This window comes from Rhinoderma darwinii, chromosome 8 (assembly GCF_050947455.1).
Source record: "Rhinoderma darwinii isolate aRhiDar2 chromosome 8, aRhiDar2.hap1, whole genome shotgun sequence".
NCBI classification, from domain to species: domain Eukaryota; kingdom Metazoa; phylum Chordata; class Amphibia; order Anura; family Rhinodermatidae; genus Rhinoderma; species Rhinoderma darwinii.
In genome coordinates, this window is record NC_134694.1 from 1,574,014 (window position 1) to 1,599,923 (window position 25,910).

General features: G+C 49.0%; 1 protein-coding gene across 2 annotated transcripts in view; it reads right to left on the reverse strand.

Annotated features, from left to right (window-relative positions):
• Window positions 1–1,985: 1,985 nt before the first annotated feature.
• Window positions 1,986–25,910, reverse strand: part of SEC16A (SEC16 homolog A, endoplasmic reticulum export factor) — a 32,886-nt gene continuing 8,961 nt past the window's right edge. The window contains exons 4-32 of one of the 2 annotated variants that reach the window (XM_075834619.1): window positions 24,726–24,787; window positions 24,520–24,655; window positions 23,609–23,807; window positions 23,338–23,518; window positions 22,883–23,025; window positions 22,670–22,731; window positions 21,777–21,915; window positions 20,734–20,973; window positions 19,776–19,873; window positions 18,714–18,795; window positions 18,452–18,569; window positions 18,212–18,323; window positions 15,777–15,882; window positions 15,558–15,698; window positions 14,611–14,724; window positions 14,314–14,515; window positions 13,454–13,687; window positions 12,764–12,849; window positions 11,730–11,777; window positions 11,489–11,641; window positions 9,129–9,206; window positions 8,174–8,233; window positions 7,946–8,066; window positions 7,418–7,555; window positions 7,119–7,210; window positions 6,847–6,912; window positions 6,237–6,296; window positions 3,784–3,870; window positions 1,986–2,930 (exon numbers count right to left, since the gene is read on the reverse strand). In XM_075834619.1, the coding sequence (XP_075690734.1) occupies window positions 2,862–2,930; window positions 3,784–3,870; window positions 6,237–6,296; window positions 6,847–6,912; window positions 7,119–7,210; window positions 7,418–7,555; window positions 7,946–8,066; window positions 8,174–8,233; window positions 9,129–9,206; window positions 11,489–11,641; window positions 11,730–11,777; window positions 12,764–12,849; window positions 13,454–13,687; window positions 14,314–14,515; window positions 14,611–14,724; window positions 15,558–15,698; window positions 15,777–15,882; window positions 18,212–18,323; window positions 18,452–18,569; window positions 18,714–18,795; window positions 19,776–19,873; window positions 20,734–20,973; window positions 21,777–21,915; window positions 22,670–22,731; window positions 22,883–23,025; window positions 23,338–23,518; window positions 23,609–23,807; window positions 24,520–24,655; window positions 24,726–24,787 (3,427 nt within the window). In that variant the 3' untranslated portion in view covers window positions 1,986–2,861. The remainder of the gene's footprint in view (window positions 2,931–3,783; window positions 3,871–6,236; window positions 6,297–6,846; window positions 6,913–7,118; window positions 7,211–7,417; window positions 7,556–7,945; window positions 8,067–8,173; window positions 8,234–9,128; window positions 9,207–11,488; window positions 11,642–11,729; window positions 11,778–12,763; window positions 12,850–13,453; window positions 13,688–14,313; window positions 14,516–14,610; window positions 14,725–15,557; window positions 15,699–15,776; window positions 15,883–18,211; window positions 18,324–18,451; window positions 18,570–18,713; window positions 18,796–19,775; window positions 19,874–20,733; window positions 20,974–21,776; window positions 21,916–22,669; window positions 22,732–22,882; window positions 23,026–23,337; window positions 23,519–23,608; window positions 23,808–24,519; window positions 24,656–24,725; window positions 24,788–25,910) is intronic. The other variant, XM_075834620.1, reaches the window with a different exon arrangement.

The window sequence follows — 25,910 nt, forward strand, 5'->3', positions numbered from 1 at the left end:
GGAATATAATACAGGATATAACTCAGGATCAGTACAGGATAAGTAATGTATGTACACAGTGACTCCACCAGTAGAATAGTGAGTGCAGCTCTGGAGTATAATACAGGATGTAACTCAGGATCAGTACAGGATAAGTAATGTATGTACATAGTGACTCCACCAGCAGAATAGTGAGTGCAGCTCTGGAGTATAATACAGGATATAACTCAGGATCAGTACAGGATAAGTAATGTATGTACACAGTGACTCCACCAGTAGAATAGTGAGTGCAGCTCTGGAGTATAATACAGGATGTAACTCAGGATCAGTTCAGGATAAGTAATGTAATGTATGTACACAGTGACTCCACCAGCAGAATAGTGAGTGCAGCTCTGGAGTATAATACAGGATGTAACTCAGGATCAGTACAGGATAAGTAATGTATGTACACCGTGACTCCACCAGCAGAATAGTGAGTGTAGCTCTGGAGTATAATACAGGATATAACTCAGGATCAGTACAGGATAAGTAATGTATGTACACAGTGACTCCACCAGCAGAATAGTGAGTGCAGCTCTGGAGTATAATACAGGATATAACTCAGGATCAGTACAGGATTAGTAATGTATGTACACAGCCACTCCACCATCAGAATAGTGAGTGCAGCTCTGGAGTATAATACAAGATGTAACTCAGGATCAGTACAGGATAAGTAATGTAATGTATGTACACAGTGACTCCACCAGCAGAATAGTGAGTGCAGCTCTGGAGTATAATACAGGATATAACTCAGGATCAGTACAGGATAACTAATGTAATGTATGTACACAGTGACTCCACCAGCAGAATAGTGAGTGTAGCTCTGGAATATAATACAGGATATAACTCAGGATCAGTACAGGATAAGTAATGTATGTACACAGTGACTCCACCAGCAGAATAGTGAGTGCAGCTCTGGAGTATAATACAGGATGTAACTCAGGATCAGTACAGGATAAGTGATGTAATGTATGTACACAGTGACTCCACCAGCAGTATAGTGAGTGCAGCTCTGGAGTATAATACAGGATATAACTCAGGATCAGTACAGGATAAGTAATGTAATGTATGTACACAGTGACTCCACCAGCAGAATAGTGAGTGCAGCTCTGGAGTATAATACAGGATATAACTCAGGATCAGTACAGGATAAGTAATGTAATGTAATGTATGTACACAGTGACTCCACCAGCAGAATAGTGAGTGCAGCTCTGGAGTATAATACAGGATATAACTCAGGATCAGTACAGGATTAGTAATGTAATGTATGTACACAGCCACTCCACCATCAGAATAGTGAGTGCAGCTCTGGAGTATAATACAGGATGTAACTCAGGATCAGTACAGGATAAGTAATGTAATGTATGTACACAGTGACTCCACCAGCAGAATAGTGAGTGCAGCTCTGGAGTATAATACAGGATAAGTAATGTATGTACACAATGACTCCAGCCATTATGTAAACTAATTCTTTATATAACCTTTAAAGGGGTTGTCTGAAAATTACAAGTCAGCTATTAAATCCCCCACCGCTCCAGCACCGGATGCTCATGATTTCCGTGTGACTGCTTTAGCCAATCACCGGCCTCAGCAGTCACATGGGTGAACAGCACAACATTACTCCAGAAAAAAACCCAGTGACCTGCTGTGACCTCAAGTATCGGGGCTGGAGCGGCAGGGAATTTAACAGGTGACAATTGTTTTCTATTTTTATAACTTTTTCTGCCGCTCATTTCAGACTCCGTTCACATACGGTCGGATGTCCTTGCGTTTACCTCACACGGACAGCTGCGATGTATACTGCGGGGCATACGTAATGCCTTACTGTATCCCCGGTATAGAACAGCGCAGTGAACGGGCCCTATAGATACAGCGTCACCCGGCGATCCGAGGCGACACTTTATATCAGATCCACAGATAAAATCTCAGCACGTTCCACCCCCAGTAAGAGATCCGTCTCCGCGGCGTGAAATCTAAGCGTCTGTGCATTTTTTATTTAAATAATCTTAAAAAACATTTAAAAGCGTTTCAAGTTTGCTCGGTCAGAAGGCGCTCCTGCGAGAAGTACAGGAAGACGGGGGAGGGGGCAGTGAGAGCGGGAATATCTTAATAAAGATAATAATTATAGATCGGGGGCTGGGGCGCGGTCCGGATCATCTCCCCGGGGTCGCTTTTAATCAGAGGAAGCAGAGAATTATATTGCACTTAAAAAAAAAAACAATCACAGATATGAGAAGTTGGGAAACGAAGACGATGGGGGGGGGGGGGGGACGACGATGTCGCTGTAGCCCCTCCCCCCACCAGGACATATTTTACAAAAGACTTCGGGAGACGTCAACTACATTCAGACTACAGGATAAAATCTTCTGGCTTTAATTAGTCACAGTTTTAACTTAATATATTATTTTCTGGAGGGGGGAGGGGAAGAGAACCGTCTCTTTACTGTACTAATATATGTCCAGATATGGTGTTTACCATGTGACCTGCACAGACATGGAGCCAATCAGAGAGCTGGAAAGTCGCCGCTCATTCTGCGCAGACATGGAGCCAATCAGAGAGCTGGAAAGTCCACGCAGCGTTTATGGAACAGAAGGAAAAGGCCACAAGGAGCGATGTTACCATCTCCATAGATTTGTTCTAGAACGTTCCGGGCCCCATGGAGCAGAGGGGGAGATGTTATTTAATGCACCGTCCGAGCGCTCCAATCACGGTGGACGTCTCAGCAGCCACATCACCCGATTGTAGAAATTTACGTTTCTTGTGGCGATAAGTTGAAGCTTATTCTAGAGCGGTCAGTCATGTCGTCGTGAAATGTTCTGGAGGCCTCGCAGCGGACGCCGGGTTTACTTCAGAGACGGGTATTTTCGTTGTCCGAGTCGCCCAGGACGCGCTGCACCTGATGAGGCAGGAGGCTGCGGGGAAAGGAGGGAGATTTCCGTGTTATACAAGTCGGCTCGGCGATCCTCAGCATCGTATGTGATAGAAATATTGAGCAGCTCTGTAAATCCTTGTTCTGATCCTAAGATACGAATGTCTTATACTCTAATCACATCCAAAGCTGCACTTTTGCTGGCTGCTATTCAGAAGTCGACTGCGCTATTGATTCCGTCGGAAAACCGGAAACCAGCCGGAATGGTGATGAACGGAAACCATTAGCGATGTTTCCGTCACCATTGAGATCAATAGTGACTGAAACGGAAGCTGTGCTGTCACTTTCCATTGTGGGGTTCACCCGACGCCTCCGACTGAACCCCGGAACGGAAAGCGAACGGTGATGTGAACAGGCGTGACATTTTTTCCTAGCGGACTTCTAAAAAAAAAAACAACGAAGAAGCTGAGCCGGACGCAGTCTCTCCGGTCAGCACAGTCCTAGCTGGAATCCTATAATGGACTGCACTCGCTGCCTAGCATTTTTGGAGATGTAGTGTTTTTGCACACAAACCTGTAGTAGTAAACAGAGCAGCAGGGAGGTGCGACATCCTGCAGCATAAGAGGCTACAGGAAATTAGATGGATCTAGAATGCAGCTCTGGATGTGACTAGAGAACAGCAACTTAGGATCAGTACAAGAGAACTAAAACAAGTTATTTATGAACTAAATGATGTTCACAGCTGGAGCTGCACTTCCGTTTCATTATCACACCTTCACAATGATAGACATTCACCTGGCAGATGATCCACCTATGTAAAACAGAAGGAAGGTCCCTCTCCACAGACTTCTATAAGCAGCCAGAGGAGATATTTGGCTTTTCTGGACTGTACTTACTTGTGCAAAACTTGCTGGGTTATAGAACGGAACCGCCGCCGCAGGAGGAGGAGCAGGACCACCGCCAGGTGCCACGTTACCGGAGGCCTGCAAGAAGCAACACGAACATGGTCAGTGCTCCACATGCGTGTACCGCAGCGCTGCTGGAGGAGTCTGCTGACAGAGCCATATAACCAGCGCCGCCTGCCATGTAACCAGCGGCGCCTGCCACGTAACCAGCGGCGCCTGCCACGTCTTATCTTCTCACTAGGGTTCGCTCAGCATCAGCTGCCGGCCTGCGATGGAGTCAGGAATCAGAGGTTCATAGAAGTTTTCAGATATCAAAATGAAGCTTAATTTATGTAGAATGGAAAGTTCTTTAATTTTCTAATAGACTTTGTATTTCAATTCATCATTTTCAAGATCTCTGCTTACAGTCAGTGAATGGGAGCATTCTAGTTTGCATTTAAGAGGTAGAAAATCTGTCAAGGCCTAGTCCTGTTGAGACAGCAGAGGGATTGTTATAATGAAATCCAGTGCCAGCTACAAACAATGTATCAGTCTGGAGGACTGTGTAGACCGGATACAATTGTAACAAATCAATGCTAGAAGGACTAGGTCAGGTTTTCAGTTTCTGGATATAAAAGGAATCCGTTTGCATTCACTGACAGCAAGCAGGGATCTTAAAAATGGTGAGGAATTGCAACCAAGTGTTTTAGAAAGCTGCTAACTCCATTCTGCTTGGATTTATAGGTCATTTGTGTATGTGGCTCTGCAGGAAACTCCTTCACAGCACGGCGGATAATTCTGTCAGGGAACCACAGGGGTGAAGAAAGGGCCCACAGAGCGAGCGGCCTGCAGGATCACGTTATTACTTACGCTCCATGCAAAGGGTGAGGAGTAAGAGGCCGGCTACACAGCATGCACATACCGCAGCGTGAAGATATTAGTCAGGAACCTAAGACGAGCGCAACACAGAACGGTGCTCAGCCCGGGGGTCAGGGGGAGCACGCACCCTCTATGTCACCGTGCGGGACCCCAGGGCATTCACCAGTGTAACCAAGCAAAGCGGATAAAAGAAAATACTTCACTGATGTCTAATCAAATCATCTCTTATACTCTAGTCATATCCAGAGCTGCATTCAAAATTCTGCCGACTTCTTGCTAGCGTCAGGCTGTATCTCAGGTCTCACTGCTGCCCCCAGTGCCTGTACAGAGTGAGCTCTGCTATGATGTATGGTAAGATCGAGCGTTCAGAGAATTTACTATGAAGCGTTGCACTGTATTGTCATCAGCTTTGGATGTGATTGGAGTATAAGGCAAGATATGAATCAGGAACGAACCAAATAAAGAAAAGTAATAACATCCACGTGGAGTAAACCAGTGGTCGGCATTCAGTGTCTGAATGGATTTACGAGGTGCGACATATTCCTGGGGTGCAGCGGATTGAAGCGACAGCCAATAAAATCCTCTGTCTGCCCGGCAGCTAAACTGCAAAATGTGATCTATATATTCTCCAGTCTTCTGTGAACAAAGCTTAATCACTGTGTACTGAGAAGCCCTGCCACTCATAATACTTGGTATCAATTCCTCAACATGTTCAAGATCTCTGGTTGCTGTCAATGAAAAGTTACATTCTGGATTCCACCCAGAGACTACAAAACACATCCTGCACTAGTCCTGTGTATCCACGGCACATTACGAGGGATCTCTGACTATAATGAGTCGGGTACCTGCGTGAGCAGCACAAGACCAGGGCAGGTTTTCAGCATTCACTGACAGCAAGCAGACATGAAAAGGTTGAGAAAAGTAACTTTACAATATACAACTCTTAAAGTGTAGCTAAATGTTTGACAAACTTCCGACATGTCACAGCAACATGTCAGAAGTTTAGATTGGTGGGGTCCGTGCACTGAGACCCCCACCAATCGCTAGAACGAAGAAGCAGAAGCGCTTGGGAGAGCGCTCAGCGGCTTCGTGTCTGTTCTGCTTTTTCAGGAAATCAATGTATCGTGTACGGACTCAATAGAAAGCAAACGAGCGGGTACCCCGATACAACGGCTTTTCGGAAAAAGTCGAAAAGACACAAAGCGTTTCTAGCGATTTGTGGGGGTCTCAGTGCTCGGACCCCCACCAATCTAAACTTCTGACATGTCACACTTTTAGCTGCACTTTAAGCTTTACTTACAGAAGACTTGACAGACCCTTTAGAGACTTTTGGATTTTTTACTAAGCCCCCTTGATCCCGCTGGTGAGCGGCAGGTCCAGACCCCACTTGACCTACAGAACCGTCTGCGTCGCTCATTACGTGGGTAGTACCGGGTGCAGTTGAGTGCAGAGCGTCACCTTCACAGGGTTAGGAGAGGGTGAAGTAAGTGCGACATTAGTACAAAAAAAAATAATGAAGAAGATGAAGGTGCAAGTGTTTTAAAAATAATAATCTATATAAAAGGATGGCGGCCGGCTGCATATACCTGGTGGAAATGCCGGCTTACTTCACGAGACAAGGAGCTCTGAGAACTAGATCGAGAAAGCTACAAAGAAAACATAAAAGCAAAATCCACACAAACAGAAAAAAAAGATAAATAATCATGCAAATCATCCTCCAAAATACGGCAAAAATCACAGAAAACGTCTACAAAACTATGATCAGCAGATGGCGCTCTCGTCAAGGCCGGGGGAGGGGGTAAATCTGGGTGCTGCGGGTGATACTTTGCAGCGTTGTATGTAACAAGCCCCCGAGCAGCATCAACGTGACCAAGCATGGCAGACAATATGGAGACCTCCGGACCCCTGACACAATGGGGAGATTTGGATCAAGGTCCAAGGCGGGAGTGGGGGGGGGGGGGGGTTCTCCAACAATCTGTATACAATATAAAGTTATATCCCGGTGACCTTCTCATTACAATTGGAATGGGGCGATGCGGAGGCCGGATATAGGAGAGCCCCCCTACCGTCAGCCGCATGTCCCCCCCCGTCAATCACAGATAATGAATGAGAATGTTAAGTCACTTGTAAACCAATGACATGACGCCTGTTAAACGGCGGATGTAGCGCATGACATTGTGATCGCTCGGATCTTACCTCCCCGGAGGGAAAGTCTTCATAATTTGTTGCCGGGAGGTCCAGTCCGGGGGCTGCGTTCAAAAACTGAAGAAAAAATGATCAAAAGATTTATCAATCAATAATATTAGGACAACTTCAAAACTGACCACAGACAGAATCTATAACTACGAAGTGTCGGGGGATGGGGGAGAGCAAGTTGTTCTAAAATACATAGCGAGACTCGAAGGATTCTGTAACGCTTCCTGCTAAACCTCCGAATCCCCAGATCACCCGTGACCATCGCGTCTCACCTGCGTCTGCGCGGAGCCATTCATCCCGGGTTGATAAGACTGATGGAACGTTTCCGCCTCAGAACCTACAGGGGGTTGAGCCTCTTCGGGAACTGTCGAAACAAACCAGACATGAAAGCCATAAATACCCCGTATGAGGAGGTTTGGGGGCATTGGGAGAAACGTTCCCATCTCTCTCTCTCTTGCACTATCAAACACTAATGGAGCATGGAAACTTCTAGGTACGACCACAGCGCTCACGTCTGTCCGCACGGAGGTACAATAATTACGATCTCACTGAAAATAACGGCGTCTGATACCTGCGTTAGGAACAAATAGATTTGTAGGGATCGGCATTGGGGCCAAGGGAGCAAACAGATCAGCTGGAGGCGGCACAGAGTTGGTAGGTTTGTTGCCCCCTGGGTTTAACACATCCACATAACGGGCCCGTGCTCCACCTGGAGGAGGATGAGAGACAGAAGTGAGTGGCACTCAGTGCTGCGCCTGTAATGAGTAAAGCAGAGACGTGCACGATGTAGGAGGTCGGTAAAGCGTCCAGTAAGGGCTCATTCACATGTGTGGGCAACGGCGGACCTGCACGGGACGCTTCATCGCGGATACCTCCATAGACGCTAGATCCGTGAAAACGCAGGAAAATAGGACGTGTTTATTTTTTCATGGACCCTTCACATGCTCCGTTGAAACAAGGACCGTGTGAGTCTGTGGAATTAACGGCCGTCACATGGACAACACTCATCTGAAGGAGCCCGAGGTGTTTCACCATAGAAAGAATGAGACTGTGCTGCCCCTCTATTGTGTGGGGAGTGGGGGGGGGGGGATACTTGTACCTGCTTTTATGGAGAAAACATTAACGGAAGAATTGGGGGGAGCGCCCGATGCCCCTGGGCCAGTAGGACCAGTCAGTGGTCTCTTGGGCATGCTGGATGGGGGAGGTGGTAGTGGTTTATTCTGGAAAAAAAAAAATCAAATTAAAAAAAATTGGATTCAATAGAATGACGCCATTTAACCAGCACAGGGCGGCCGGCGGAGACCAACGCAGGTAGCAGGAAACTCACATCCTCCGCCTCCGGCTCATCCTGGTTAATCCAGCGCTGCCTCGTCTCATCCCACACAATCTACAAACAAATACAACATTTCAGCAAGTGACAGGTGTCACACACTGGGTAATGCCGTCCAGGCAGCGCTTCAATGGCCTGCGAGCGACAGGCAAGCACGGAGGCCGGGGCCACGCGGAGACTTTTTGTAGCGCTACTGGTTGATTTTTAACCATCGAGCGGCAGTCCACGGGAACCCATTGAGTTACATGTAATCTTGTGGACTGCAGCTGTCACTCAAGAGTTAAAAATCAGTCATTGTAGAAAAGACTTGATCCAGCGCTGATAATGAATTAAAAGGGAAAACGAGGTCCCATGTTTATTGGAAAAAAGAATAAAACAGAAGGGAGACGCAGTCCCAAGGTATGAGTAGTCAGGGCTTGAACCTGAGCCTACGCGTTTCGAACGCAGTCTGCGTTCTTAGTCATGGCAAAAATGCCATGACTAATGCCATGACTAAGAACGCAGACTGCGTTCGAAACGCGTAGGCTCAGGTTCAAGCCCTGACTACTCATACCTTGGGACTGCGTCTCCCTTCTGTTTTATTCTTTTTTCCAATAAACATGGGACCTCGTTTTCCCTTTTAATTCATTATCAGCGCTGGATCAAGTCTTTTCTACAATTGCTGTTTCACACCGCGGGCCGTCGCGGGGATCCGATTGACGCTGCCTAGGAGACGCACACCGGTGAGCTGGAGTTTCTCTCTCCCTTTCTATATTTAAAAATCAGTCACTAGCGCTACAAGAAGTCTCCGTGTGGCCCTGGCGCAAGAGACATAGGAAGACTGACGGTATGGTGGACATGGAGGCCGTCGCCCAGCTTTCCAAGTAAATGGACAAGTCTAATATTTTACAGTAACCAGGTCGAGGAGGCAGAGACGACCCGAGTACAAGCTGCTCATGGCCGAGATCCTTACAGATTTATTGCGGTCATCCGGCAGGTGAGCTTCGTTCTTTCCTTTTCCCATCAGCCAGCCAAACCAACTTCTACCGCCCTGAAAACGGATTAAGGAGACACAAGGTACAGAGAATAATAAACATGGACCTACAGAGACGACTGTGACACCTCCAGAACCCCCACATCCCCCCGCTGTCAATGCGGCTGCCCGTCAGTTCTGGTTGGGTAAGCTTATGACCGGGTAGTGCGGGTATACTTCACTAGTACAGGGGACATTACTAATGCAGCAACTCTCGGGCGCATGGTTCACCTTTACACCAGGGTGCAGTTTATAAGACGGGGAGACGGCCGTGTCGGGTGGCGTACTCCCTCTAATAGTGTATTAGAATATTTCCATACAGGTGATCCTCTACATCAGGGGTGGGGAACGTCCGGCCCGTGAGATGGTTTAGGTTAGCCGGACATCACTTGAACCGCGCTGCCGCCAAGTCATTCACTACTTGGCTCCGTCCACCCTACATTGAGGAGCAGGAGAGGGGAGCCAAGTGTGGCAGAGGCGGTCTGAGTGAGGTCGGTGCGTGCCGGCCCGAGAGGGGACCAGTCCGGTCATAGGACCTCACGTCAGCGACAGGACTGGTCCACTCGCATCACAGAACGCACTTATACAGGATGTCAAATGTCAGGTGTACGCGGGTCCCCTGAACCCCGTTCATCTGCTCTGTGTTGCGGCTGATGCAGGTGAATTCAGACCATAAAAAGGAAACCGTGTAACGCGCACGCTGCGCTGCTTCCATTACTATTATGGGAATGACAAACAGCGTAGCTCAGAGCGCTACACGGTTCTCGTCTTCATGGACGGAAATCAGCCGGAAGTAGAAAGGGGTCCCTGTTCCAGAGAGAAGTGCGGGTCCCAGAGGTGGAACCTCCATCTGACATTTATGACATCTCCTGCGGAAACGTCATACATGTCTTGGATGGGAAACTCCTTTAAGTCGGAACAACTTTCTGCTGCGAGTTCTTTTCAAAACTTACCAAAGAGTTGACTGTTCCAGACCGGCCGACGCAACATCAATACCGGCAAACCTAACGCACCGCACCAAAGAAAAGCAGTTCCAGACTGACCGACGCATCAACATCATCATCAATACCGGAGAACATCACCCGCCGCACCACAGAGAAGCCGCTCCAGACTGACCGACGCATCATCATCATCATCAATACCGGAGAACATCACCCGCCGCACCACAGAGAAGCCGCTCCAGACTGACCGACACATCATCATCAATACCGGAGAACATCACCCGCCGCACCACAGAGAAGCCGCTCCAGACTGACCGACGCATCATCATCAATACCGGAGAACATCACCCGCCGCACCACAGAGAAGCCGCTCCAGACTGACCGACGCATCATCATCAATACCGGAGAACATCACCCGCCGCACCACAGAGAAGCCGCTCCAGACTGACCGACGCATCGTCATCATCATCATCAATACCGGAGAACATCACCCGCCGCACCACAGAGAAGCCGCTCCAGACTGACCGACGCATCGTCATCATCATCATCAATACCGGAGAACATCACCCGCCGCACCACAGAGAAGCCGCTCCAGACTGACCGACGCATCGTCATCATCATCATCAATACCGGAGAACATCACCCGCCGCACCACAGAGAAGCCGCTCCAGACTGACCGACGCATCGTCATCATCATCATCAATACCGGAGAACATCACCCGTCGCACCACAGAGAAGCCGCTCCAGACTGACCGACGCATCAACATCATCATCAATACCGGAGAACATCACTCGCCGCACCACAGAGAAGCCGCTCCAGACTGACCGACGCATCATCATCAATACCGGAGAACATCACCCGCCGCACCACAGAGAAGCCGCTCCAGACTGACCGACGCATCATCATCATCATCATCAATACCGGAGAACATCACTCGCCGCACCACAGAGAAGCCGCTCCAGACTGACCGACGCATCATCATCATCATCATCAATACCGGAGAACATCACTCGCCGCACCACAGAGAAGCCGCTCCAGACTGACCGACGCATCATCATCATCATCATCAATACCGGAGAACATCACCCGTCGCACCACAGAGAAGCCGCTCCAGACATCACATCAGGGGGGAGATCATTAAATGTTTGACCAAATATAGCAGGAAAAAAATTTGATCATTTTGTACGGCTGCGAATGAGGTTCTAAATATCCAAACGACCCTTGGCAGAAAAAAGATTCCCCACCCCCGCTCTACACGCAGATATAAAAGGGTCGCTAGAACTCTGCTCAGTGATGTAACGGCACGAATATACTTAGATACTTTATATTAAGGTCTGGCCGCAGCAGGAGACACTTACCCCGTGGGATAAAGCATTGGCCTTGGGGTGTTTCTTGGGCTCAGGTTTATGCATTTCAGGGATAGGCGGTGGTGAAGGCTGCAACCCGATAGAACTCCGCCTGGTGGACGCTACTGAGTGGGCGGAGGATTCAGAAGTAGTCCGGGTCCGTCTCTGCGTATAAAGAACAGATAATGACGTGTAAGAGGAGAAGGATCCCGAGTGCAGGAGGGAAATCTACAGAGATAAGGACGCAGCTCACCATATGAGACGACGACTGAGAGACTGTTCTGGATCTCTGCCCCGGAGCCTGAGAGAGAAGCAATGGTTAATAATCTCCCGCATCGCAGGGAACGTTCACACTTGCGGCATTAAGCCTCAAACTACTCGGCTTCGTTCACACACAGGAAGTTTGCGGCAGAATTATCTTTAAAACAGAAAATCTGTTCTATGCATCTGAACGTGGTCGTTGCTGCAGCGTGTGCACGAGCGCCTACAAACCCAGTCACAGGAACTGCTGCAGCGTGTGCACGAGCGCCTACAAACCCAGTCACAGGAACTGCTGCAGCGTGTGCACGAGCGCCTACAAACCCAGTCACAGGAACTGCTGCAGCGTGTGCACGAGCGCCTACAAACCCAGTCACAGGAACTGCTGCAGCGTGTGAACGAGCGCCTACAAACCCAGTCACAGGAACTGCTGCAGCGTGTGAACGAGCGCCTACAAACCCAGTCACAGGAACTGCTGCAGCGTGTGCACGAGCGCCTACAAACCCAGTCACAGGAACTGCTGCAGCGTGTGCACGAGCGCCTACAAACCCAGTCACAGGAACTGCTGCGTGTGCACGAGCGCCTACAAACCCAGTCACAGGAACGGCTGCAGCGTGTGAACGAGCGCCTACAAACCCAGTCACAGGAACTGCTGCAGCGTGTGCACGAGCGCCTACAAACCCAGTCACAGGAACTGCTGCAGCGTGTGCACGAGCGCCTACAAACCCAGTCACAGGAACTGCTGCAGCGTGTGCACGAGCGCCTACAAACCCAGTCACAGGAACTGCTGCAGCGTGTGCACGAGCGCCTACAAACCCAGTCACAGGAACTGCTGCAGCGTGTGCACGAGCGCCTACAAACCCAGTCACAGGAACTGCTGCAGCGTGTGCACGAGCGCCTACAAACCCAGTCACAGGAATGGCTGCAGCGTGTGAACTTACCCTGAGCGTTCAAGTAACAAGTGACGAAGATTATTCATTAATTCTGCAAGTTGGAGGTTTATTCAGTGCCAAGTAAACGAACACATACCATTCTTTCCATTTCACCATAGAAGTCAAATCCAGAGTCATGGAAGGTGGTTTTGGTGGGTGAGTTTGTTGGGGGTCTTTGTAATGCTGAAGACATAATGGAAACGAAGACCATGAATTACGCTTCATCTTGTGAGCCAGAAAAATAGGAGAAAGGAGTGACCCCCGGATGAGAAGATTCCCCTCTACCCGATGCGGCTCGTACGACGTCGTCTACAACGAACGGCGCAATCTCCCATGTAAGAAATCCTCCCGACTGCTGTAACATTGTGCTGCACATCACGGTACTTGTCCTCACCTGCTCGTGCCCTACAACAATGATGGCACCGACTGTCAGAATATAAGGCCGCTTCCTGACAATACCGTATGGGTCCATTTTGGAATATACTAAACTTACAGACCGCACGGGGCTGGGCTAAGGCCGTATTCCCATGATGGTGATGGCATATTGCTAGGATTTTCCATCAATTCTATATCCGCGGGTTTTTGAGTGCAGTGACCCCCACCGATAGTCAGAGGGAAGGAGCCGCAGTGCTAGTTCAGCAGGAGCGAGGCCGGAGAAGCCTCGGCCCCTTCATTCCTATGATCGGGGGGGCCACAGAGGTCAGACCTCCACTGACCAGAACATTATAGCATATCCAAGAATTCACATGTATGTGCCATCCAGCGGTCTTATATGTAGTGAACTCACCTGGATCCGGTCTCCATTGCTCAGGAGGAGAGTATTCCGCAGACTGAAGAAACGTTGATACAGATTCCATTGGAGCAGGAATATACGAGGGCACCTGTTCACTGCCAACCGGTACAAACCCATGTCCAGGTACAGAGGGCGCCAGAATGGCTGGGGGTATAAATGTCTGGGGTGGCATGGAGCTCGTGGGCTCACTGATTGGTTGTTGATATAGAGCGGCATTGTTATCAGGCCCTAGAAAGGAGAAAAAAACATGGCGGGTTTATAAGCCAAGGCCACAAAGCCAGGTATATTCCTCTCCTCAGAGCAGGATATGTCTTACTGTACCCAGGTAGTCTGTCCTATGACGAGGAAACGAGCTAAACACTACATGAACGCAGAACACATCCAACCTTGTCCGTCACCTCCCAGCCGCACGTCACAGCACATCCAGCCAGCGATGGGAACTCCTGTCAGGTCCTCCAGCCGTGTCCTGACACCACGGGGGAGGGGACCCCCACAGAGGTCACGCTGCTGTCACTATACACTGGGATGTAAGCAACCGCAAGACCTCAAGAGCCGGTAGAGCCAAGAAATCATCAATGAGTCACCGTCTAATGACATCAGATATATTCCACCACATGCGAGAAACTATCGCAGCATCAAAGAGCTAAATCCAAACCCTGTGATCAGAGGATATTCCCATAGTGAGCCCAGTATGGAGTCACGTATATAAACCGTCTGTTTATTGGGAGCCCAAATCCATCAGTCCCCGCCAGGATAACTAGGGCCAACGTTAATGAAGAACAGTGGGGCCATCGATGGAAGATTTCTGAACCGTTGACTACAATACAGAACAGGGTTATGGTCTGTGCTCTTACCTGGCAGTGCCAGCTGAAGCCCCTGGGTGGGCGCCACGTTGGGGAGGAAGTTTGTCAGCAATGGATTATCTGTAGCGGCTTGTACGTCGTGTGTGGCGGTGATGCCATCGGACTGGATGACGTGGTCTGGCTCGGAGCTCGGTGTGCTGCAGGCGTACTGCTGTGGTGTGGTCCTGCCAGTGTTGTATGCCACGGCTCCCTGCTAATGGTGGTGTAACAGAACGAGAGAAAAATTATTACCTATCCATGTCATGCAACCTCGGCCAAAAACATGAAAAACCGGTCAGCACTTTGTACCTTCATCTGCATGTCCAGGTGGCGGAGTCTAAGAAGCCACGGAGGCTCCACAAATAATTCCTGCTCCGGCCTCTCCTTCAACTGAGGATCAAAAAACCTCAAATGTGATGACACCTGAAAAACAACATTAACATCCAGAGGGTTAACAACCTCATTACAACGGGGAGAGGGGGGGGGGGGGTGCTCGTGTCAAGGACAGGACCCTGCGGTCCCAAAGCTCACGGCTGCATAGACATAAAATGATGAAGTTTTGCGGCTTTTTAATATGCAAAGGAAAAATGGAGCAAATGCCCAAGGCAGCCAATCAGAATCCAGCGCTCAATATTTAGAAGTCCATTTGTGAATGAAAGAAACCGATCTGATTGGTTGCTGTGAGCAGCTGCTGCTTTTTCCTTTGCACTAGTTGTGTTAAATCTCTCCCCTTGGGTTTCAATTGTTCAACCTTTTCCTTCACGAACCAAGCATAAAAGCTGCAGCATAAATCTCTCCTGCCCTGATAGTTTGTTACAATGTTTTAGTGCAGGAAAACCAAGAGCCCAGACTGAATACATTGTAACAGACCATCAGCTGTGAGAAGTATTAGGTTTGTTCTTAAACTAACAAGGTCTATTACCCAGTTGCTGAGCTTTTCATCATACATAAGATTACACGACCACATCATAGATTGTTTACTCTTCGCTGTACGAACGCTCGCTAATCCGTTTCAAGACCTGCCATAGACTACAACCGAGAGAGTAGTGCAGATGCGCATCCAAAATCTCCCCTTCCCCATCTCTTCCCAATAAGAGGGGATCCAGAGGTATGACCCTCCCCCACCTATCAGACAACGACGCCATATCCTATATACACGCCACACTGGTCGCTCATCGGAATACCCCTTTAAACGAAAGCGAATGTTGTCTAGAGAGGATACCCAGGAGCAGACGAGGGTCACGTCTCAGATTCACCTCGAGCAGCTGGCCGACCAGCACGGGGGAGTAGTAGGAGGGATGCTTGATGATGGTCTTGGAGATGACTTCACAGTAATGGAAAGCCTGGGCTGAGAGGCCGTATTCAGCCAAGCGACAGGCATAGATGAACTTAAAAATCTGAAAGAGAAGAAGGGAACGTGGTGACTGAGCTCATAACAGAACTGGGTGATCCCCTCTACCTGCAGAGCATCTCACCTGTATATTAGGGAGGGAGATGGTCTGCACCCCCAGTGACTGGGCATATTCGTAGGCCTCTGTCCTCTGGATGGCTTCATTAGAGGCGAACTTCGCAAAAGGCAAACTAAGAAAAGAAAAAACAAAACAAGTAAATCCGTCTCTACGCACTGACGGCCATTCTCAGGACACGTCACAGTCCCTATAAATGGCGCTCAGCCTGGGTACAGGGATAAGGAACGCGGCTGCTAAACATCAACCCGATGTATAATGTAGATCATCCGCCGCCACATTACAGAGTGATCTGAACACGCGCCAGACGTCACCGCCGAGCGAATAGCAAGTCGCGCAGACAGAATGAAATCTATAAAAACTTACAAAACTTCAATTTAACGCAGTCGGCGTCTCGCTGACACCAATGAAGCCCCCATGCATACGACCAAAGACTTCATCCGTAATTACAGACCTATACATTTCTATAGGCTACGACAGGCGTCCGTTCTGTAGAAGTGATCAGTAAAATATAGAACATGTCCTATGCTTATCCATAATTACGGCATAGAGTCAACATAGAAGTCCAGGTGCGCTTCCGTAATAACGATGTGCACCCGTAGACGTCTAATTACGGAAGTGTTACTATGCGGCGGCAGGAGATTACCCAAGATTCCTCCGTGTTTTTTTTTTGCAGATCTGTATATATGGATTAACTGCAAACCGTATTTGCGGACAGCGTGCCATAGAGGCTGATCACTATAAAGGACTACGGATACGTATTTGCGGCCAGTAACAATTACAGGCCTAAAAGAGTCTGTCACCACATTATAAGTGCCCTGTCTCCTACATACTGTGATCAGCGCTGTAATGTAGAGAACAGTGGTCCTAGTAATAAAGAGGCTGTCACCACATTATAAGTGGCCTATATTGTACATGATGTGATCGGCGCTGTAATGTAGAGAACAGTGGTCCTAGTAATAAAGAGGCTGTCACCACATTATAAGTGGCCTATATTGTACATGATGTGATCGGCGCTGTAATGTAGAGAACAGTGGTCCTAGTAATAAAGAGGCTCTGTCACCACAGTATAAGTGGCCTTTCTTGTGCATGATGTGATCGGCGCTGTAATGTAGAGAACAGTGGTCCTAGTAATAGAGGCTCTGTCACCACATTATAAGTGGCCTATATTGTACATGATGTGATCGGCGCTGTAATGTAGATAACAGTGGTCCTAGTAATAAAGAGGCTCTGTCACCACATTAGAAGTGTCATATTGTACATGATGTGATCGGCGCTGTAATGTAGAGAACAGTGGTCCTAGTAATAAAGAGGCTGTCACCACATTATAAGTGGCCTATATTGTACATGATGTGATCGGCGCTGTAATGTAGATAACAGTGGTCCTAGTAATAAAGAGGCTCTGTCACCACATTATAAGTGCCCTGTCTCCTACATAATGTGATCGGCGCTGTAATGTAGGTGACAGTCATGCTTTTTATTTAGAAAAACGATCTATTTTTACCACATTATGACCTATTTTAGATTTATGCTAATGACTTTCTTAATGCCCAACTGGGCGTGTTTTTACTTTAGACCAAGTGGGCGTTGTACAGGGGAGTGTATGAGGCTGACCAATCAGTGATCAATCAGTGAACAATCAGCGTCATACACTTCTCTCCATTCATTTACTCAGCGCATAGTGACACTGCTAGATCACTATGTGCTGTCTTATACTTACATGTTAACGTTACTGAAGTGTTTAGACCGTGAATAGACATTCCTTCCAGCCAGGACGCGATGTCTATTCACAATCCCGACACTTAGGTAACGTTTCTGTGGTAGTTACAGCAGAGCAAGCGTAATCTCACGAGATCTGGCTGTAAGTACCACAGAAACGTTACTGAAGTGTTGGGATTGTGAATAGACATCGCGTCCTGGCTGGAAGGAATGTCTATTCACGGTCTAAACACTTCAGTAACGTTAATATTTCAGTATAAGACAGCACATAGTAAATAACCCAGTGCCACTATGCGCGGAGTAAATGAATGGAGAGAAGTGCATGACGCTGATTGGTCACTGATTGGTCAGCGTCATACACTCCTCTGTACAACGCCCACTTGGTCGATAGTAAAAACACGCCCAGTTGGGCATTAAACTAATTAGCATAAAGCTAAAAACGCTCCTAACGTGGTAAAAATAGATCGTTTTTCTAAATAAAAAACACTGCTGTGACCTACATTATAGCGCCGATCACATCATGTAGGGGACGGGGCACTTCTAATGTGGTGACAGCCTCCTTAAGGGCGTGAGTGTGGCCGAAAAACAAAAGCGCACACGTGCAGATAGCCGCCATTATGGAGAAATAACTGGGAATTTTATGCGTACCACATGCCGGAAAATGCAAGACCTAGAATGGCTGACAACAGTGGACAATAGTTTGCAGTATTTCAGCGCCATCTCACCTGTGGTTGGCGCCGATGAGAACCACCTTGGTTGTTTTCTTGGTGAAGACGCCAAAACCGACTTGAGCCATCAAATAGCAGAAATGAGCGGCTTCTAAGAGCCCCCGGGACGCTGAGAGAGAGGTCAGAAGAAAGTGGTAAAGCATTTTCTGAAACGTCATTCCCCCCGCAGCGCCTTCTCCCAGGAGCGCAGTAAATGTAGTCATATCTGCAGAGCGGCCATCATATAACTGGACTCACCGAGAGTGTCTCCCATCGTCACAATGGTCCGGGTTGGTACATCGACATTATTAGTCAGATTAGACAGCACCATGGCCAGATGTGGTCGCCAGTCACCCCATTTCTCGTCTCCGCAGCACTGCAACAAGCATTTCAGAACTTCAAGTAAGATCCCAGAGTAAGTAAGTGAATACGTAAGATTCAACCGATACAGCAGACCGAGATATAGACAATTATAATATACAGAAGATTATTCCCAAGCAACCAACACACGGGCACTCACCGTGGCGGCCGCCGGCATCCTCCCAGACAGGAGCTGATAGACCGTCTGCAGAGGATCATTAATTGGGAGACTGTTGGCAAACCTATATTAGTAGGGACAAAACACAGACATTACAGTGCTGTACATTTACCAGCTGCACCTGGGGCGTTTATTACTCAAAACTCACCACCGAGCCGCGTTTACTGTATACTCATGGTGGTGGTAAACTGGCGCAAACTGACACCTACCCGGACTAACTGAAGACGACTACTACACGCTTATTAAGAGCAGATGCTCATTTTCCATCGCTGAGGGTTAGGATTAAAGTGTGTCATTTCAGGTTAAAACTCAGAAGTGGTCATGTGTGTACATGAGGAATAACACTATTTCTGACCATACAGGACTTGTCATTTGTCACCAGTTTCCCCTCTGTTTGCTCGAATGTTCAGGCTTCTCTGAGCTGCGCTCCTGTAGGGATGAAGACTGACTGCCATCATCTCTCCCATACACAGCACAGAGAAGAGACCCTGCTCCTCTATCTGGGGTTACACAACACGTACTAGAAGCTGCAAAGCGTCTGTTGTCTCTGTCTCACTCCAGCAGCTCCCTCCCCCTCCCCTATCCATAGACTTCTATGGACAGAATGTAACCAGATACCTCGGAGCTGATAATCCATTTTATTTATCAAGACAGATTACCAATTTGAAAATGCATATATACAGGGAAAACAGGAATGATCGATTATCGGGAAGGAACAAAAATGTGAATTAAAAACCGCCGCACAGATTTTGTCAGGTCCATAGTGTAGAGGAACGGTAGCATTACAAATCAGGCCACGCAAAGCAGTGACGTAAAAAGCTTCAGCAACGTTCACTGGGTCGAAAATATGTGAAATGTAAATGTAACGAACATTAAAAAAATTCAAGAAACGGATTCATTCAGAACATCATTGTATGGACCAGATTTGAATTGTTTTCTATGAACCGATAATCCCAAGTGCGCAATTCTCCATCAGACAGAAGTGCAACGTAGCGGGGAACGTATATCACATTAATAGCCATACAAGTTATTAGCGCACGTTACCTGGTCATTACTCGGGCGTGCGTGCGGCTATCCATCTTACTAGCGAGCAGCAGAGCGTGGCCCCAGAGACCGTGCTTCATAGCAGACTCCAGCGCATCCTGCGAAATAAGAGACGTAGAAATTCAGAGCCGTGCTGCCGACCCACCGTCACTCCGATACACACATGAAATATTCACAAAGTGAGAGAATCAAATGTCGCGAGAAACTGCACGCAGGACGCTGCAACGGGGAGAACGGAAAACTGCACGCAGGACGCTGCAACGGGGAGAACGGAAAACTGCACGCAGGACGCTGCAACGGGGAGAACGGAAAACTGCACGCAGGACGCTGCAACGGGGAGAACGGAAAACTGCACGCAGGACGCTGCAACGGGGAGAACGGAAACTGCACGCAGGACGCTGCAACGGGGAGAACGGAAACTGCACTGGAGACATCGCACAGGAGCCGCCACTCCCCCACAGGAGCCGCCACTCCCCCACAGGAGCCGCCACTCCCCCACAGGAGCCGCCACTCCCCCACAGGAGCCGCCACTCCCCCACAGGAGCCGCCACTCCCCCACAGGAGCCGCCACTCCCCCACAGGAGCCGCCACTCCCCCACAGGAGCCGCCACTCCCCCACAGGAGCCGCCACTCCCCCACAGGAGCCGCCACTCCCCCACAGGAGCCGCCACTCCCCCACAGGAGCCGCCATTCCCCCACAGGAGCCGCCATTCCCCCACAGGAGCCGCCATTCCCCCACAGGAGCCGCCATTCCCCCACAGGAGCCGCCATTCCCCCACAGGAGCCGCCATTCCCCCACAGGAGCCGCCATTCACCCACAGGAGCCGCCATTCACCCACTGGAGCCGCCATTCACCCACAGGAGCCGCCATTCACCTACAGGAGCCGTCATTCACCTACAGGAGCCGTCATTCATACGCAGGAGCCGTCATTCACACGCAGGAGCCATCATTATTAACCTTTTTACGTCCAAAGAGCAGCATCTCCCGGAATCTCTCTGTCTCCTTCTCCAGGACAACCCCGGAGTTTGGTAACATATCTGTGAGGAAGGAAAGCTGAGACGCCCCGGACTCTTCCTCCTGCTCCAGAGGATCGTTGTTGAAATCAATCAGATTGGCCTCATTTGGCGACTTCCCTGGGAGCCAGACTGTTCTGTGGTCCTGGAGGAGTAACTCTGCGAGGTCTGTCCCTACGACGGTCTTCAAGAAACAGAACAGAGATAATAAGCAGCAGGAACTGCCCCCCCAAAGATGATGGGACCCACAAATACACAAGTGAGAATAAACACAACTAATCCCCCCCAGCTGGACATGTGTATTAGGCAGTGTTCACACCTTGCAGTAGTGTGCCACATGGACAAAAACCGCATGGCAAAACCGAAAGTAGCTCTACAACAAGCAGCAGATGAAACACGCGTGGCCTATTATCACATGCGCAGCACATTACCGCAACGTGTGAACACAGCCGTATAGTCCATAGGAGGTGGGAAGGAGGAGCAGCTGCAAAACACTGGGCAAAAGATTATCTACAGAACAGGAGTGGGAAAAAGTGTCTGAAAACTCCCCTTAGGAGTCTATTCACACGCCGCGGGCAAATTGTGTTTTGTGCCGCCGTGATTTCATGAATACGTGGCAAGGACCACGGTGTGAACAGACCCTTATAATTATATTTCACACTTTTGTCAGTTGTGCAGCAGGTCGAGTCTTACTACACCGAGAGCCGCAGTCCTCATACTATACAGAGCAAAAATCCCCCCATTACTACAGCAAAGGCTCTTGTTAAGGGGGCACTTGGCTTCGGGGCATGTTGGGATGTGCAGCATTCATCACACACAATACAGAGCTTTCATCTCTATATAGGGGAGCACATCATCCAGCAGCGGCAGAAAACTGCACCCCTTTCTCCACTGTACGTAGGTAAAACACAAAGCCCACGGCGCGCATCTATACACAATGTATCACTGAATACCACCCTGGTGCAGCGTCATTTCACAACTACTCACCCCATTCTGCCTGCACAGGAGAACGATGAAGTCCCACAGAAGACGCGCCGACTCCTGGTCTAACAAGTTCCCATTTTGTGAACACTCTTTGGCTTTATTTTGTGCAAAATTGATGACGTCGACTTTGTGAGTTTCATCTCTGCAGATAATAGACAAGAAGCGTGAGCCGGGAAAATCTCCAGACACAACCACACAGCGACAAATAATGCACAGGGCCGTCACCGGAGCACGCGGCCCTCACCGGAGCACGCGGCCCTCACCGGAGCACGCGGCCCTCACCGGAGCACGCGGCCCTCACCGGAGCACGCGGCCCTCACCGGAGCACGCGGCCCTCACCGGAGCACGCGGCCCTCACCGGAGCACGCGGCCCTCACCGGAGCACGCGGCCGGCCTGTCAGTCACTTCTATAGTTTATCTTCCCCTCATGATAAACACACAGATATATATATATCATAATGTGAGATAAGACGGCCCAGATTACGGCCGGGCAAAAACTAGATGGTCACAATGGGTTATTTGGGCCAAGTTTCTTCTATGAACAAGGGACATCTCACGACAAGAGCCGCTGTCCATACGACCTATTAGGGAAACTGGCATGATAGAGGGGGGTCCGCACTGAGCCCCCCTCTAAGTGCCAGAAAGGAGAGACTTTCTGGAATAGCGACTTCCACACTAGCAGACCTGGCGTGCCAATGCATTACAGGGTTAATAGTTGGCTGGTTCTACTTCCTCCAGAGATAACAGAGAAGCCGGATCGGCAGGCATCAGCCAATAGCCGCGCCGGATTCTTTTTACAAAGGGATCGTCTTCATGAAGCCCCCGATTTACCCCGCCGCCCTGCGAGGATCGGCACAATAAAACAGACAAAGATGTGACGAGGAGACGATTCTTACTTGACCAGGGGGCCAGGAAAACTTCTCATCTGCTCCTGTTCTGGGCTGTTCTGCAAAATAATCTGGGGGGGGGATTAAAACATTTTTTTTTTTATATATGACGGACAAACCTTTTCTTTTCTTTAGGTTACTGTTCAGATGGCATTTATCGATTTAATGAATATTCTAGGAGACATTGAAAGGGCAGAAGTTACACTCGCTAAGACGTCTCACCTCCATATTGTGGATCTCGACTAATGTCGGCTGCCCGTCGGAAGGTAAGTTGGGCAGCACTTTAATTAAATGTCCACCGGGACCAAACCTGGCGCAAACATGGGGGCAGCCAAACTTCTCTGGAGTCATTGACCTAGAAGGAACTACAGACAAACAAGGGTTAATTCCTATTATAAGCATGTTGGGCCCTGCGTCATCCACCGCCCGCACCGCCGGGATCTCTCATCCAAACCGTTTTGCTGAGCGATTATTAGGCGCGCTCCCGCCACACGCCCGCTACGTTTACAAGCGACCTAAACGTATTTTTTGATTTACTTCTGTATTTAGGGACGCCACAATATTGGGGTGCAGCCCCTGACGCTTGGTGTCAGTAAATAATTCTAAGTTTATCGAATCACCTCAAGTTTATAGACGAACGCTCAGCAAAACGTTCTTTCAGAGGTCGGGGCGCTCACCTGGCTCCACCGGCTGCCACACGTTGTTGGCCGGGAAACCATACTGATAGCTCTCCAGTGACTGCTGGGTGTTGTAGTCATTAGGATACAAGCTGTAGGAGTAATCCTCCAATGGGGGGTTGGGCATTTGGCCGCCATAGGCATTAGCCGTTAGGTCCTGTTCGCTTTTGTAGACCTGGCTCTGCAGAGAGTAAAACACGGTCACAATAAATATTTACCAGTCATTCTGCTCCACCAGCGCAGGGAAGAGACGTATTCAAAAGGAACGCACCTGCTGCGAGTGAGAACTGAAGCTGCTCCGGCGGCTGTGACTGCTGCGCTCGCTGTGTACGCTGCGGGCTGAGTGTTCGCTGTGCACACTGCGCCGATCAAAGTCGTCCTTTATAAGATCCCTCCGAGCGTCCGGCTCATCATCAAAACCGCCAACATAACGGGGGTCATACTGCCAGCGATCCTCATACACGTCATATCTATTCGGGGGTTAAAGAGTTCTTCATTAACTGCTGCAGAACCTCGTGGCGTCCACATTCTCACATCACCTGCCCAGACATGTGCAGCATCTAATGGGCAAAAATGTACAAACCCGGTCTCACTATAAACTATCTTTCTCCGGTATTTAGGTATCGGTGCCGTTATATTTGGCGCCCGATATTTTAATGACCCCCTGAACTGTCAGTAGGGCGTGTAACCTCGCTGTGACACTGTCCAATCAGCTATGGATAGCGCCACAGCAAGAGCTGGAGAGAGTAGAGCGCGTGTCTCGGAGCTGTGCGGGCACGCACGCTCTCACTGTCAAACTCTTGGCAGAGTGAGCGAGGGTGCGCGAGCTCGCATGCATGCGTGCACAGCTCCGATGCCGAAGATGCTCCAGCCGCCATGGAACAGAAGAATTCACCTTCTCCTCCTCCTCTTCTGTTCCGTGGTGGCGGCGGAGCTGCGCGCGCACACGCTCTCCTCTCTCCAGCTGTTGCTATGACGCAGTCTGTAGCTGATTGGACAGTGTCACAGCGATGTTACATGCCCCATTGACAGTCCAGGGGGTTATTTAAATATCGGGCGCCAAATATAACGGAGGAAGATCGGAATTTTTTTTTTTAGAGTGAGACTAGGTTTGTACAGCGCTGCCCATTACATGCTGCCCATGTCTGGGCAGGTGACAGGTTCTCTTTAAGTGCCACTTACCTGCTGGTGTACGCATAGGGAACCTTCCGGTTATAGGCGTCCTCTCGGCTGCCGTACACGTAGTTCCAGTAATTGCTGCGGGGGTCCCTGTATCCGGGGTCATAGGCTCCTGGATACCGATCCCACCTAGTAGGGTCTGAAAAACAAAGGTGAATGAATAGTTGTAGTTCAGTCACTTCCTGGCATCTATAAACGGGATCACTCACCCCCGTATTCATACTGGTTTTGGTAATAATCGTAGTAATTGGCCGGAGCGTTGTAGCCCTGCCTAAAAAACGGAGAGAAACCGCGGTTATTGTATGTAGAAAGGAAGAGACAGACGTCAAGTCAATCATTGTAGACTGGGAAATCCTGCAACCTTCTAATATTCTTTACCTTTTATAGTCTCACAACTTTCAAGACCTCTAAATGCTGTCAGTGACTGGAACCATTTTTTTTTTGTTTACATCCAGAGGCTGCTATTTAATAATTTGCTTCAGTCGACTTAAAGAGGCTCTGTCACCAGATTTTGCAACCCCTATCTGCTATTGCCTGTGATCGGCGCTGCAATGTAGATTACAGGAACGTTTTTATTTTTAAAAAACGAGAATTTTTGGCCAAGTTATGACCATTTTTGTAGTTATGCAAATGAGGCTTGCAAAAGTCCAAGTGGGTGTGTTTAAAAGTAAAAGTCCAAGTGGGCGTGTATTATGTGCGTACATCGGGGCGTGTTTAATACTTTTACTAGCTGGGCGCTCTGAAGAGAAGTAACATCCTCTTCTCTTCAGAACGCCCAGCTTGTGACAGTGCAGATCTGTGACGTCACTCACAGGTCCTGCATCGTGACGGCCACATCGGCACCAGAGGCTACAGTTGATTCTGCAGCAGCATCAGCGTTTGCAGGTAAGTCGATCTTACCTGCAAACGCTGATGCTGCTGCAGAATAATCTGTAGCCTCTGGTGCCGATGTGGCCGTCACGATGCAGGACCTGTGAGTGACGTCACAGATCTGCACTGTCACAAGCTGGGCGTTCTGAAGAGAAGAGGATGTTACTTCTCATCAGAGCGCCCAGCTAGTGAAAGTATTAAACACGCCCCGATGTACACACATAATACACACCCACTTGGACTTTTACTTTTAAACACACCCACTTGGACTTTTACTTTTAAACACACCCACTTGGACTTTTGCACGCCTCATTTGCATAACTACAAAAATGGTCATAACTTGGCCAAAAATTCTTGTTTTTTAAAAATAAAAACGTTCCTGTAATCTACATTGCAGCGCCGATCACAGGCAATAGCAGATAGGGGTTGCAAAATCTGGTGCCAGCCTCTTTAAATCAACAGGCCGTCTGTATAACGCCGGCACGTGAGGATAATAAAGGGAGGGGGTTCTATTCTGAGACCAT